At 35.3% G+C, this 13,929-nt stretch overlaps 1 protein-coding gene across 1 annotated transcript in view; it reads right to left on the reverse strand.

The window, feature by feature from the left end:
- Nucleotides 1-4,520: 4,520 nt before the first annotated feature.
- LOC126975314 (proton-coupled folate transporter-like) overlaps nucleotides 4,521-13,929 on the reverse strand; it is a 32,468-nt gene continuing 23,059 nt past the window's right edge. Inside the window, exons 5-7 of the mRNA XM_050823179.1 lie at nucleotides 13,775-13,858; nucleotides 6,981-7,137; nucleotides 4,521-4,780 (exon numbers count right to left, since the gene is read on the reverse strand). Of these exons, the coding sequence (XP_050679136.1) occupies nucleotides 4,675-4,780; nucleotides 6,981-7,137; nucleotides 13,775-13,858 (347 nt within the window). The 3' untranslated portion in view covers nucleotides 4,521-4,674. The remainder of the gene's footprint in view (nucleotides 4,781-6,980; nucleotides 7,138-13,774; nucleotides 13,859-13,929) is intronic.

Raw genomic sequence — 13,929 nt, forward strand, 5'->3', positions numbered from 1 at the left:
TCCACTATTCAGTGAACTTGACTACCTGCTTTTCTATGATGCATGCAAGATTTCATTAATATTATATTATACAGGAATTTAATTGATACACTTAATAATATAATAGGTAATACAGTTCAAAAGACATGCTGACTCTTTGTAATAAAGTCAATATATTCAATATCACATCAGAAATAATAATTACTAAATCAAATAAAATCAAAGAATATCTCGTAGTTTTCTATAAAAATATCTTTTTCATCTACATCTGATATATTCACTTTTAATCAAGTGTTGAGAAATATAAGAATTCCAATCTCAACTATTTTTAACGTTGCTATACGTCTCTTTTTATACGCTTTATATTAGCTTCACCTGTATGTTTGTAACCGACTTCTTTGGGCGCGATTTTGACCCACTTTAAACGGCTAGATTTCGTTCAAACTTTGTAGATTTATAGAGGACCGATGACATTACACTAATTTGATAAAATTATTAAATTTTCCAATTTGCAAAATATGATTTTTGTTAATTTATATAATTTTCATCTATTGTCGATAAGGCAGGAATTGATGTTAAAGTACTTAATAGTTTTAAAAATACGCTTTTATACTGAAAAAAATGAAAAATAAATAAAAGTTAAAAAATCTAAAAAGCACGCGTTGTATAAAATTCAACTAAAAATAGAAAATAAATTTAAATTGAAAAAAGTGTAAAAAAATATATTGAGATATTATTAAAATAATAGATATTGTTAAAATAATAATTCTTCTACCCCACCCTTTTTTTTTACAATAAAATATATTTTTTTACACTATTTTCAATTTAAATTTATTTTGTATTTTTAGTTGAATTTTATATAACGCGTGCTTTTTAGTTTTTTTTAACATCACATTACATTTATATTACGTCCATCACACTAAAAACACTCTTTCGGTTACAATTTTATAAGGTTATACTTTTAACACATAGTCGTATCTGGTAGGGCCGAACCATCGGACGCGGTCTAGTACCGGACGATTCATGGTAAAAAAATATTATTATTATCCGTCCAGACCGCACCTACAAGCCGGTCAAGCTAACTGGGGACCTGAGGCGATCATTTCCCCTCTCCGCGCTCCGCACCCCGCCATCGTCCTACTAGTAGTGTTAACAACTTACTGAACACCCGTAAATTATTATTCAGTATTGTACTGTTAAGTGTTAACCCTAGAAAGATAACCTACGTCTCAGAGGCGCCCACGTCAGAATGAAAACGCTGTATTTTTCTAATATGCGCGCGTATCTTGATGTCCTCTTTTGTTAGGTCAGTCGTGGGGAAACCCGTTTCTACGCGGTAAGATACCATATTTTTGCAGTGAAACAGCTCCAAAGAAACATAACCAATGTTTTCGGTGACTATTAGTATATGTAAATATTTGTTTATACGAGTAGCTTATTCTTACATAAAATGTTTATTTGAAATACTTTTTTTATTCTTCAGCACGAAATATCTATCTCATGATGCAAAATTTAGATTGTTGACTGAAAAAGAAGAGAACGCGCATGACGGACATCAAGAAAGTGACAGTGAGACAGAAGATCATCTCAGTGAATATTATATTATACAGAGTGACTTCGTAGACGAGTTTATTGATGATGAGATACCATATGAATTGAATGCAGAATACCCAAAATAAAGACCCGATATAAATCCGCCTGTATTTTCGGAGCCCACTGTTAGATTGGAGACAATATCACTTCGCGACCACTGTATAATTGGTACTGATCGCCGTATGATTAGGGGTAAGAACCATCATTGTTAGTCAACAATAAAAGGAAAAAGTCGCAGATGGATATCAGCTATAAAAATAATACGCATACACCCTCTGTCCATAATATTACCCATTTATATTTAGACAGTATCACAAATATTCTTCCAAAACTCATGGATGAAGAAGATGAAGCTCCAGTCAAGAAAATACGATACTGCACCTTTTACACGAGTAAAAAAAGAATGTCGGAGATGAATTGCGCCAAATGGAAAAAAACAGTTTGCGGCAAACACAAAAATGATATTTGCTTTGATTTTTATAACCCAAATTTTTAGAGAATAAACTGCTCTATAAAAATGGATGGATGAATCTTCTTGATTAATTTAATAGAGTAATCAGCCGAGATAGAAAAACCGATTCATTGAATGGGCCATAAATCATGAACAGTAAGTTTTACAAAAAAGTCAATTCTAAATAAAAGATGTGAAATTTTATTTTCTAAAATAATAGTCTGAATAACTTTTGTCCTAAAGTGCATGTCGACCAAAACCATTTTTTTAAGAACTCCACCTGAATCTGGCAGCATTTTGTAATATTATGCTCAGTAAGTGAGAGACTTCCTCAAAAAAATTTAATCGGAAATTAAGTGCGAGTTTAAATTCTATTTTTACTGGCCGTTTTTTGCCGTGATATGAAACGCTTTTGTTAAGTTTTTTTGCTGACCGTACTTCCTACAACTGTCACTCGAGACAGGTCCCGAGTTAAGTTGACGGACTTATAACGAGCATGACGGCAGACATATTGGTGCACACACACACGCACCGGTCCGGCCAAATGTAATCCCAACACGTGGTACGGCTATTCTTCTTCGTCGGATTACTCTTGACAGAGCAGTCGTGGTCACGTCGAACGACGAACGATTCTACGCCAGTTATCCCTGGCTGTTGCTTCTCTGGCACATGTGTTGAGGGGAGTATTGGTTAGGGCTTTGATCTGGTCTGTCCAGCGCATAGGGGAGCGTCCTCTTGACCTACTGCCGTTGACCCTTCCCTGAACAACAAGTCTCTCTATGGCATGCTCTCCACGTCGCGTGATATATCCGAAGTATCTGAGGATACGGGCTCTGACTATAGATGAAAGCCTTTCTTTCACCTTGAGCTCTTCAAGTATCGAGACGTTTGTGCGGCGTTGTGTCCAAGATACTCGTAGCATTCGTCTCCAACACCACATTTCTAGTGCGTCAATCCTTTGTCTCTCTCGTTCTTTGATTGTCCATGTTTCGGCACCATATAGTAGTATGGGAAACACTAGAGATCTTACTAACTAAACTTTAGTAGCTTTGGTGATATTCCTGTCCCGCCATATCCTCGTCAACTTCTGCATTGCAGCTCTGGTAATAGCCATTCGCCTTCTAATTTCGTCTTCCGAGCCACCAGTATTAGCGACCAGTGATCCTAAGTATATGTTTGACTGTACAACCTCGCAATTAGCAATCTCGACTATATCTGGTGCATTGTTTTGACTTCGATCGACAATCATCATTTTTGTTTTCTGCCGGTTTATTTTAAGGCCATACTGGAGGCTGGTATGCTCGATACGATGTAATAATTCAGCAATGTTTTCCTTACTTGTCGCTATTAACGTGGTGTCGTCGGCATATCGGAGATTGGATATGTTTTTGCCGCCAATTGGTATGCCATCTGTCCAATCTTCTAGAGCTATCCTCATAATGTGCTCCGTATAAATAATGAACAGAAGAGGCGACAAAATGCAGCCCTACCTGACTCCTGCAGAGGGATGAAGTGGCACGGTACGGCTATTAGATTACATTATCTGTTATAGCCACAGACTTACAATATACTAGTGTATAGACAAACGAAGTGTGCGAGAGAGAACAACATCTCTAACGATAATATTATATATGTATAATGGTTAGAAAATGTAAGCGAATCTATTGTTATAGTATATTTCCATTTTGACTGTTAAGTCATAAACAGTAAGCCACGCTTGACATTAGCGACTAACGACCTTACAAATACACTTGGTATAAAGTTATAACTAACTAGCTGACTGATAAAATAATATTTTTTATGAATTTGTCAATAATATGTCAAAACATCAAGAATTACTTCGTAAAATTTGCACCCTGTTGTTATTATGAAATTGTTTCACAGCAGAACTGTCAAACCGTGCGTCAATAAATTCTCTCATAGAAATTATGTATGGACACATCAAAGGAAAAACAAATTTGTTGTTTTTATTTAATTTAAAAGCATTTTCCTATTTATTCACCTTCACAAATAATTCAAGATCAAAATTAGCCAAATCGGTCTAGCCGTTCTCGAGTTTTAGCGAGACTAACGAACAGCAATTAATTTTTATATATATAGATAGATGATAACAAAAAAAATTCAAAACGCTTACAATATCGTTGACAACACTGTCAATACAATGATAATTCTGAAGTTTTCCGAATGACAAGCTGCCTTGCAAATAAACGCGGGAAACGTTATACGTCCAAACAGACCATTCGTAAGCAAAATGTCTATTTGTAAACATTTTACATATTCTTGGTTTATGCTTAGTTATAATTTTATACCAATTTTATTTGTAAGGCCGTTTGTGTTTTGAATTTGAAAGCACTACTAGCTAACGCACACATTGACAAATCAAAATTGATCATACATTATCGGGCTGTCAGATCGCCTTTACGCTGGTGTATTGTAAGTCAATGGTGATAGTGTTATCAGAATAATAAAAGTCATTTTAAAAATCAGAGCCGTAACATAATATTATTATTTTTATTGCTATAGCAACATAATATTATAATTATTTTTATAACTAAATAAACAACGTCGTGTGTATGTAGCGCCGCAAATCCTGCCAAGAAACTGCTGCCAAAGATCTGAGTAAGATATGCTTCATAAGTTTAACTCCGGCTCTAAGACTTTACTGGTTTAGATTCCATGATAGTTGATGGAGAGGAAGTTTCAGGAACTTCAAGTCTTTTTTCTTTTGAGTCTTTTTTGTGCTGGTGGTAGAACCATCTGTAACAGAAACTCACCGTTACTACTAGATTTAATTAATCAAATGAGACTTGACATCTATGTCTCAAGGTGACGAGCGCAGTTGTAGTGCCGCTCAGAATTTTTGAGTTTTTCAATAATCCTGAGCGATACTGCATTGTAATGGGCAGGGCAGCTAAACGTCCTGCTCGTCTCATTCTTTATTTTCATAAAGAAAAGAAAAAAATATTTAATACCATATATTAAGAAAGCCAAAGTCATAATTAATATATGAAATAGAAACGTAATAATAATTTACCATTGGGAGTGATATACATATTGCAAACACTAATTGGTAAAGATCATTAAGCTACATCAGTTCGTAAAGGATCTTTGAAATGCGGAGAAGAACTGATTTGAAAATCTCAGCACCACTTTGTTTTTATGGATCTAGATTATCAATTGATATTAAGAAATTACAAATTATATGTACAATTCACCATTAACCACCTCTGTGTTGAGTTTAAATAGAAAGAAGTGACGTCATTGTTGTTCTTTTTAAGAAAAAGTGACGAGTCCAGCAACAACCACATATGATGGTAAGTGATGAGTAGGTCACACTAAAAGTTTGGTGTAACTTAAAAAAAACAATATGTTACAACCAAAATATTATGTTTATTGCTTTTCAAAATACTCTCCTATACATTTTAAACATTTTTGCATGCGATCAAACCATTTTTTACAACAGGAGGATCTGAAGATCTGAAGGCATGTTTTCTACGTACTGATTGAACACTATCACTGCCTCTTCGGAATTGGTAAAAGTGAAACCTCTCATCAAATCTTTGATTTTGGGGAAAATCACAGGTCGGGGATATGTGCAGGATGGATGACGAGTTGTACTTTTTCGAAGCTAAAAATGACTTAGTTTTGTTGTGTGAAGATTCGTTGTCATTCTGTAGGAGAACGCGGGTTTTTGGTCGTCTTTCGCGAACTTTTTTTAACAGCCTGGGTAACCAAATGGTAGAATACCACTCGTCATTAATTATTATCATTAACCCTCTTTTGATCTTCAAGTGGGATTGTGCTATTGGGACCCGTAACTGTAAAAAAATGCGATTATTTTTTTACCAACGTTTCTCGCATGTCTCACTTTTGTTGGCTTGTCCACATTTTCAAATACCCATTCACAAGATTGCATTATTTTTCGGGCTTAAAACAATAAATACACGTTTCGTCTCCAACAATGTCATAAGCAGCATTAGAATGCCCGTGGTCGTACTTCATTAGCATCTGTAAACACCATTCCACGCGAGCCCGCTTCAACTCCGCTGTCAATTCATGATGGATCCAACGACAACAAAGTTTCTGAACTTTCAATTCTTCGTGTAAAATTATCTGAATTTGGCTCGTACCAATCCCCAATAGTCTTCGAATTGTCTCATAGATGATTCGCGGGTTTTCTTCAATTAGCCGCTAAACAGTAGCCACATTATTTTCGCTGACGGCAGTTGAAGACCGCCCTTCACGACATTCGTCATGTAAAGAAACCCGACCTCTGTCAAATTCAGCAAACCATCGCCCGCCTCATGGTGCTCAAGCAAGGTGCTTCTCTCCCAAAGGCATTCTGAAGACGAGCAGCAGTCTTGCGGAGAGAGACAACTTTTAAAATCATAAAAAATCATCGCTCTAATGCTTTCCCGCCAATTGTTTTTTTTTATTACTAAGAAGGTTGCAACGTTTCAAAAAATATAACATTCGGAATTCAAATAGTTCCGATTATCTAGAGGTGCAAAACTTTTAGTGTACATCCTGTGATGGTAAGTGATACATCCTGACCAACAAAATACATTAACACAGAGGGTTCTGGTGAAACCCAACACTTTGTGTGATATCGCGATTGTACCAGCCACTTTGTGAGTTACTATAATTCATATATTATTATTAATTCAAAATATATAGGATAGTCTGTGCTTCAAGTTACAAATCAATGATATATTTATTACGATAAACTTATTAAGCACACATAAATACTATTTGTATTTATGTATACTTAATCCATGACTCGGATACAAATATCCATATTCATCATATTGCACCTTCCGGGATTCGAACCCAGGACCTCTAGTTCAGTAGGCAGGTTCACTAACCACTAACCACTTAAAAAGAGATCCCGAGCATCAGCTCATACACATTGAGTGATAATATTATTATTACGTAAGTTGTATGGAGAGCATCTTACCCAAATATTATCAAGGCCGGTACAGTCGCGAGGACACTCACGAGGAACACAGCGCCTGGGAGGACGTGTAGTGTGAGGATGTACACCCGCGCGTACAGCGGTGCAAAGATTAATGGCATCATTGTTTCAGCCATTCCGAACAGTGAGAAAACTTTTCCTGAAATGGAATGAAAAATTCATCTTATTCCTGAAAAACAATCGCTTACAATTTCCTCTTGATCGAGTGAACACGAGAGAGATATTATGAGTACACCAGTAATAACAGGTGCATAAGACATTCCATTTTCATCATAATTTTAGGATGACGGGCGCAGTTGGGTGAAATAAGTATCATCAATTTGTGATCTCAAAAAAACGATCTTTCTTCCGTAAGTAGTTTTGATTCAAAATCATGCATACTGAAATTCAAAGGTGTGTTCTTAATAGAGCCTTCCCGGGTCGTATATCGTCAACGGATTGGACATTTTGTCTTCAGCTTGTGCATCTTAAAAATAATGAAAAAGATGCATCATTATACTTGGGCGTTCGAAACAAACTACTTAAGAGGTATAAAATATGTTACTTTACAATAAATATATTTTTTATTCATCACACTATTCACAATTTAATCTTAGTACAAAATTTATAATTATACTTTTAAGCTTGGTTCTCTATTAAGGCGAGTTTTTGGTTGTTTTCAATTATATTTTTTTCTCCTTTTTAATCTTAAAATGATGATAATTTCGTCTGCTCTTATATTAGCACGCGCCTCGATCTTGAGCAAACACACTATTGGCAATCGGATATTGACTTGTACTGTTTACATTATTAAATTGTCTTGGGTATTTCTTAAGTGCAAAATTTCTAATCATATTATATAGTATTTTCGTTGAGTGAAATCATCAATAGGCGAACTGAGCATTTATTTTATAGTTTGAGCCGTCACAGTCGGCTACGTAACGTAATATTTTACTTCTGTCGTGTGGGCTTAAGCACTATTAATTTATATTCCGCGAAGGTGCAGTAAGCCCTACATTTTACGTGCGAGAATAATATATGAGTACATTATACCCTCATAACAATCGATAAAATTTTTCACTTGACATTATAATATACTTTTTATTTGTCTGTATCATAGAAATCATACGCTTTAAGCTTGTAACAATCAATGTTCTGAGTTCCAAATAAAATTAGTTTGAGCATTGTCAAAGGCTACAACGTACCGATCTGCTTACCTATCGGATAGTATGTCCTGTATTCGAGAACTTGTAATTGCATCTGCTAGAACATTTCTAAGGACCAACCAGCCTTTGATTGCAAAAGCCATTCGAATATTGAGCATGTTGAATATGCAATCAACATCTTGAACAAACTAAACTAACTTCAAGTTTGTACAACTTAAGTAATTAACTGGTAATGAACAGTATCTCGTCTGATTATTATTTTAAGCAAACATATTAGTTCAACCATGTTATGTTCAATTAATTTCTTTTTATGTGGCTTTAAATAATGCACAATACAATTAAATTATTAAAAGTTTTGTGAGACATTACTATGTTATTCATTAATACGGCTTTACTCACGGTGCCCTGTCCAGCCGCGCACTACGAACACAAGTCCGCAGTAAGAGACGGGACGTTATCGCGAACCCACTACACTCACCCTGATGAAGAACCTCGTGGTCCGAATGCTTCAATAATTTATTATAATCGCAATTATTGATTGATGAGACCATACACTAAGATATACAAGCAATACATAACCTGACAGCCTGTTTCCAGGTTCAAAAGCACTTAGAATAATCCTATTTGAATATTGATTAATATTAAATTGAATACTAATGGTAAAAGTGGAATTATATGTCAGTGTAATACGAGTACAATCATCTGACAGTGAAAACACGTTATGTTGTAAGTGGAATATCGAAGGTATCATTTATTTTTTAAATAAAATCTTAACTTAGTCTGGCCATAAATACTGTTACATTTAAAAATAAACAAAATAGTACATTTGAATTTGCAATCTGTAATTTTATATGATTGTTCATTGAGTTCTCATTTTAGCGCCAATAGATTGTAAAATATGTGGGGTGAAGTGAAACTCTGTGATTGCATTGCACAAAGTAGGTATCGAGCCAAATGCAATTTTCTCAAACTCTCCATGGTACAAAAACATTTTACAAATACCAAGCTTTAAAAAAAAGCTTTAAACAAAAATTTATAAAATGTTTGTGTACCGGGCTATTAATAGGTACAATGAGACTTCCTCTGTTTGTGTCAGAAAGAAAATAGAAGAACTGGCCGTCCACATAGTGTTCGTACGAAGAAGGTGGTCAAAGCAGTAGGGAAAAGAATTCGAAGAAATCCTGTCAGAAGCAAAATATTTTATCTCGGGAGATGAAGATAGCACCTAGAACCATGTCGCGTATTTTAAAAGATGATTTACTACTTGCAGCCTATAAGAGACGTACTGCTCATTTCTTAACTGATAATTTTAAAAAAGAATAGGGTGGTAAAATAGAAACAACTACTGAACCGCTACGCAAAGGGAGGTCACAGAAAAATTTTGATTACGGATGAGAAAATTTTTAAAAGTTGAGGAACATTTTAACAAATAATATCACCGTATTTATGCTCAAAACTCTAAGGAAGAACACTTCCCTATTAGTCGACAGAGTGCAAAGTGGGCACTATCCGACTTCAGTGATGGTTTGGTGGGGTATTAGCTATGAAGGAGCAACTGAACCATACTTTTGTGAAAAAGGTATCAAAACATCGGCACAAGTGTATCAAGATACCATTCTTGAGAAGGTCGTGAAGCCCCTTAACAACACCATGTTCAATAACTAAGAATGGTCCTTCCAGCAAGACTCGGTGCCGGGTCATAAAAGTCGGTCTTGGTTGGAAACGAACGTTTCGTACTTCATCAGAACTGAAGACTAGCCGTCGTCTACTTCAAATCTTAGTCCGCTGGATTATGATTTATGGTCAAGTTTAGAGACTACGGCTTGCTGTAAACGCCATGATAATTTGGAGTCACTAAAACAATCCGTACGATTAGCAGTGAAGAATTTTCCCATGAAAAGAGTGCGTGCTTCTATTGATAACTGGCTTCAACGCTTAAAGGACTGTATTGCAACCAATGAAAACCACTTCGAATAAGCTTTTTATATTTTAAATTGTTTTATATTTATGTATTAAACTAATACACTGTAAAAGTAATAAAATGTTATATGCAATATAATTTTTTTTTGTTTCTGTATTTATGGCAATGTTATTATGTGATGCCCTCGGTGGTACATACTTATGCTAGTAGGTTTGTTTTTATAAAATACCGGGATACCGGGATAGAGCCGATAGCGTACGCTACGTTAAGTGTGCAAAGTTAGGCTATCAGACGCGCACCTTAGAGTCCTATCTTACACGTCCTCGCCCACAGAATAGTTTCAAGAGATTAGAATGGCCATCAGGCGCAATTTGTATGGGAACAACTGTTGCCACTCGATGTTATACTACACGCCCTAGTCAAAAGAACACATGCATTAGCACACATACGTAACCACTAATTCAGCCCTGTATTTGTTCAACACATAGATAATTGGCCTACACACGCCTACTTTCGACAGCTCACGCCTATTAAGTTTCGTTTTTTTTTATTTAAACTGTCATACCGGTAATGTTATATTCATGGATGGGTACATGAGTATAGTGATGTGCCACGCATAATAAACAACCCGACTTTCAAAAATCGGTTTTGACATCAGCGGTGCCGAGGCATTGGAATGTAGCCCAAATAATAATGGTCCTTAAGCCTGGTAAAACTCCAGAAGATGTTATAATTTTACAGACCTATCAGCTTACTGTCAATATTGTCAACGGTAATAGAAATTCTATTCCTAAGTAGACTACTGCCAATCATCAAAGAAATAAATATTATTCAATTAAACACATTTTGGACTTGTTAACCATATCAATATTGCCTTTGAACGCAAGCAATACTGTACATCTGCATTTTTGGATATATCTCAGGTCTTTGACCGAGTGTGGCATAATGGTCTATTTTTCAAAATTAAAAAAATCTATTCCAATAAAATTCTATCAGTTCATAAGATCGTACTTAAAAATAAGACACTTTTTGTGAAGCAAGGTCTCCACCATCTCCATGTTACGCCATTACGATTTACGAAATTCATGCAGGGCAGTGTAATGGGAACCACACTATATCTTTTCTATACTGCTAACCTTCCTACTTCTGAGGGAACTATAACGGCATCTTTGTCGACGATACGGCAGTACTGTCATCGCATGAACTTCCGGAAAAAGCCACCTAAATGCTCCAAAACAGTCTTAGCATAACACCATTAAAGATCTTGAGGCAAAATACTTAGGAATGTACCTTGACAAGAGACTCACAATATGGAGAAAGCATATCTTCAACAAACGACTGGCAATGGTACAAAAGGTTCGGAAAATGTGCTGGATATTAAACAAAAGGTCACAGTTATCACTAGCAAATAAGCTGAATCAAACCCATAATATGGTCTTACCGACTGCAGCTGTGGGGCACGGCGGCAAACTCAAACATTGAGATCCTGCACAGGTTTTAGTCAATGATGTTAAGAATGCTAGTAAACGCACAATTGTATATCACCAACCACAGATTGCATCATGACCTTAACATGAAAACAGTTAAGCAAGAAATAAAGGACAAAATGAAAGCCAAATAAAATACAAGAATTTCGCACCATCCAAATGTACTTGCAAGGCACCTCCTGAGTGTCACCATAACAAGAAGGCTAAAACGGAAAAACCCAATGACGTTACTATACACATGGACATATCATTCGCAGTCTGAAAGTGGAACGGCAAAAGTGTGGTTAAAGACAATGTAAGCACACTTTTCTATTTAGTCGTGTGTCAACTGTGTGTCAGTCAACAAGCCTAAGTGTGCTATGAAAAGTGCTCAAATAATACATTAACGACTCAAAAAAGATGGTGTGACTTATCATCGGTAGGGTTATTTCATTTATATAAGATTGATATGCAATAAGCAATTTGACAAGTCCCCAGACAAGACCCACTTGTCAGAATGAGACAGATGAAATGACATATGTCAGAAATGAAAACAATAGAGTTGCTCTTTTTAACCGACTTCAAAAAAGGTGAAGGTTCTTATTTCGTCGGTATGTTGTTTTTATGTTTGTGACTTTCGTCTGGGTGAACCGATTTTGATAATGTATTGGTTAGGAATAGTGTTTTTGAAGTCGGTTGTTTATTTGTAAAAAAATTTTAAAGGCCTAGTGAACAATGATTAGCAATATTATATTATGTGTAATGTGAACGGCTTACAAGAAGGTGAACGCTTACATACTAGTGCTATTTACACGTAATCACGGAAGTATCGTTACCTAGTGATAATTGATACTTATTTACATCGCAAATATGTAAAAGCTAATATTTTTCAGCTTTCCCGTACAGGAGATAATGAAAGAAAATGGGCGCCAGTTGGTAGCAAGAGAGAGATGTGAAGAAATTTACAAACTAAATAAGCATATTTATATATCACCACTAAAGGCTTTAAGTCTTTTTGGATTAAACTACATTTAAAATTTGACAAAAGCTGTCATACAAACAAATGTTGAAGTCCGCTTACGCTACATATACCAAAAAGATACCCTGAAAAAGATATCTAAGTCTAAAAAACAAATTTAATTTAATTCTAGGAACTCAACATTTAAATAACCAGTTTAACTTTTATTTTATGTAAATCAAGATATTATATTTGAGTATTACTTTCTCTCATTAAACCTTGCCTTAACTTATTAAATAGAAATCCCTTCAGAACGTAAAGAAGTAACAAATATAAACTCAGGGCAATAAATAAACATACAAACTTTCCCCTTTATAAAATGAGTGTTATTATTGATTAAAAATGTCCGACTGAACAGATCTAGATCGGAAAATGGGACAGACTGACGAACGTAAAACTTATAGCAACCCACGTTTTTGTCTGGATTTAAAAAAATACCTAACTGCTACTCCACTGATGTCACTGTCTAAATCTGGTTCTAAATTCAAAATACGCAGCTGAAACTGAAATAAGGTTTACATTGCTGCCTATTGACCAATAATACTTTAAACAACTGGAGTAAACGCAGAAATGTATAGACATATGTGTCGAAGGTTATTATGGTGTCATTTGTGGCATGTGCCATATTTCGGCTTTGATTTTGTATGAGGTGCATTGTCTATATGTATAGAACGTCATTGGGAAAACCCACAGTTTTTACTGTTTCTACTGTAGACCGATTGTAATGAAGCGGACTTGTCAATGGACGAGTATCGCACAAGCCTGACATTAATTCATGATTTTTTTCGTCAACACTAAGGGCTTTATTTTGGCCGGGTACCACGGTAGCGTAACCAGCCGCCGCTACCAAAAAATAAAATAAACAGCTATACTCGCCTAGTGTCTGTTTGGTTGCGCAACCAATTTGGTGGCGCAACCACCTTGGACGCTTCATGACTCTGGTGGTTGTGTGGTGTCTAGTTTAATAAAAAATATATATTAATATTAAAGATCACTAGTTAATATAAAATTTACACAGAGAATGTCAACACAGTTGTCCTGTTACGATAGATAACGTTATGTTTTTATTTATTTCGAAACAATTATTATATCTTTGAGATAATTGTAATAATAACGTTGCTTACAACACACATAATTTATCAAAATCTGTATCGTTATATTAAATGATAAACAATTTTGCAGAGCAGACACTGTTCTTAATTAAAATTATCTTAATCAAATCTTACCCAACTCCTGATGAGACACCAACTTGGAAGCGATTGATCTGAGAGCAATAGTTGTCGTCCCATTTAATATCTCGACAAGCGGCACTGGCAAACAAAATAATAAGAATTTATGTCGGAAAGTTAACAGATAATTTTAATTACAGCCGAACTTTGTT

The sequence above is a fragment of the Leptidea sinapis genome, chromosome 1, assembly GCF_905404315.1.
Source record: "Leptidea sinapis chromosome 1, ilLepSina1.1, whole genome shotgun sequence".
In the NCBI taxonomy this organism is placed as follows: Eukaryota; Metazoa; Arthropoda; class Insecta; order Lepidoptera; family Pieridae; genus Leptidea; species Leptidea sinapis.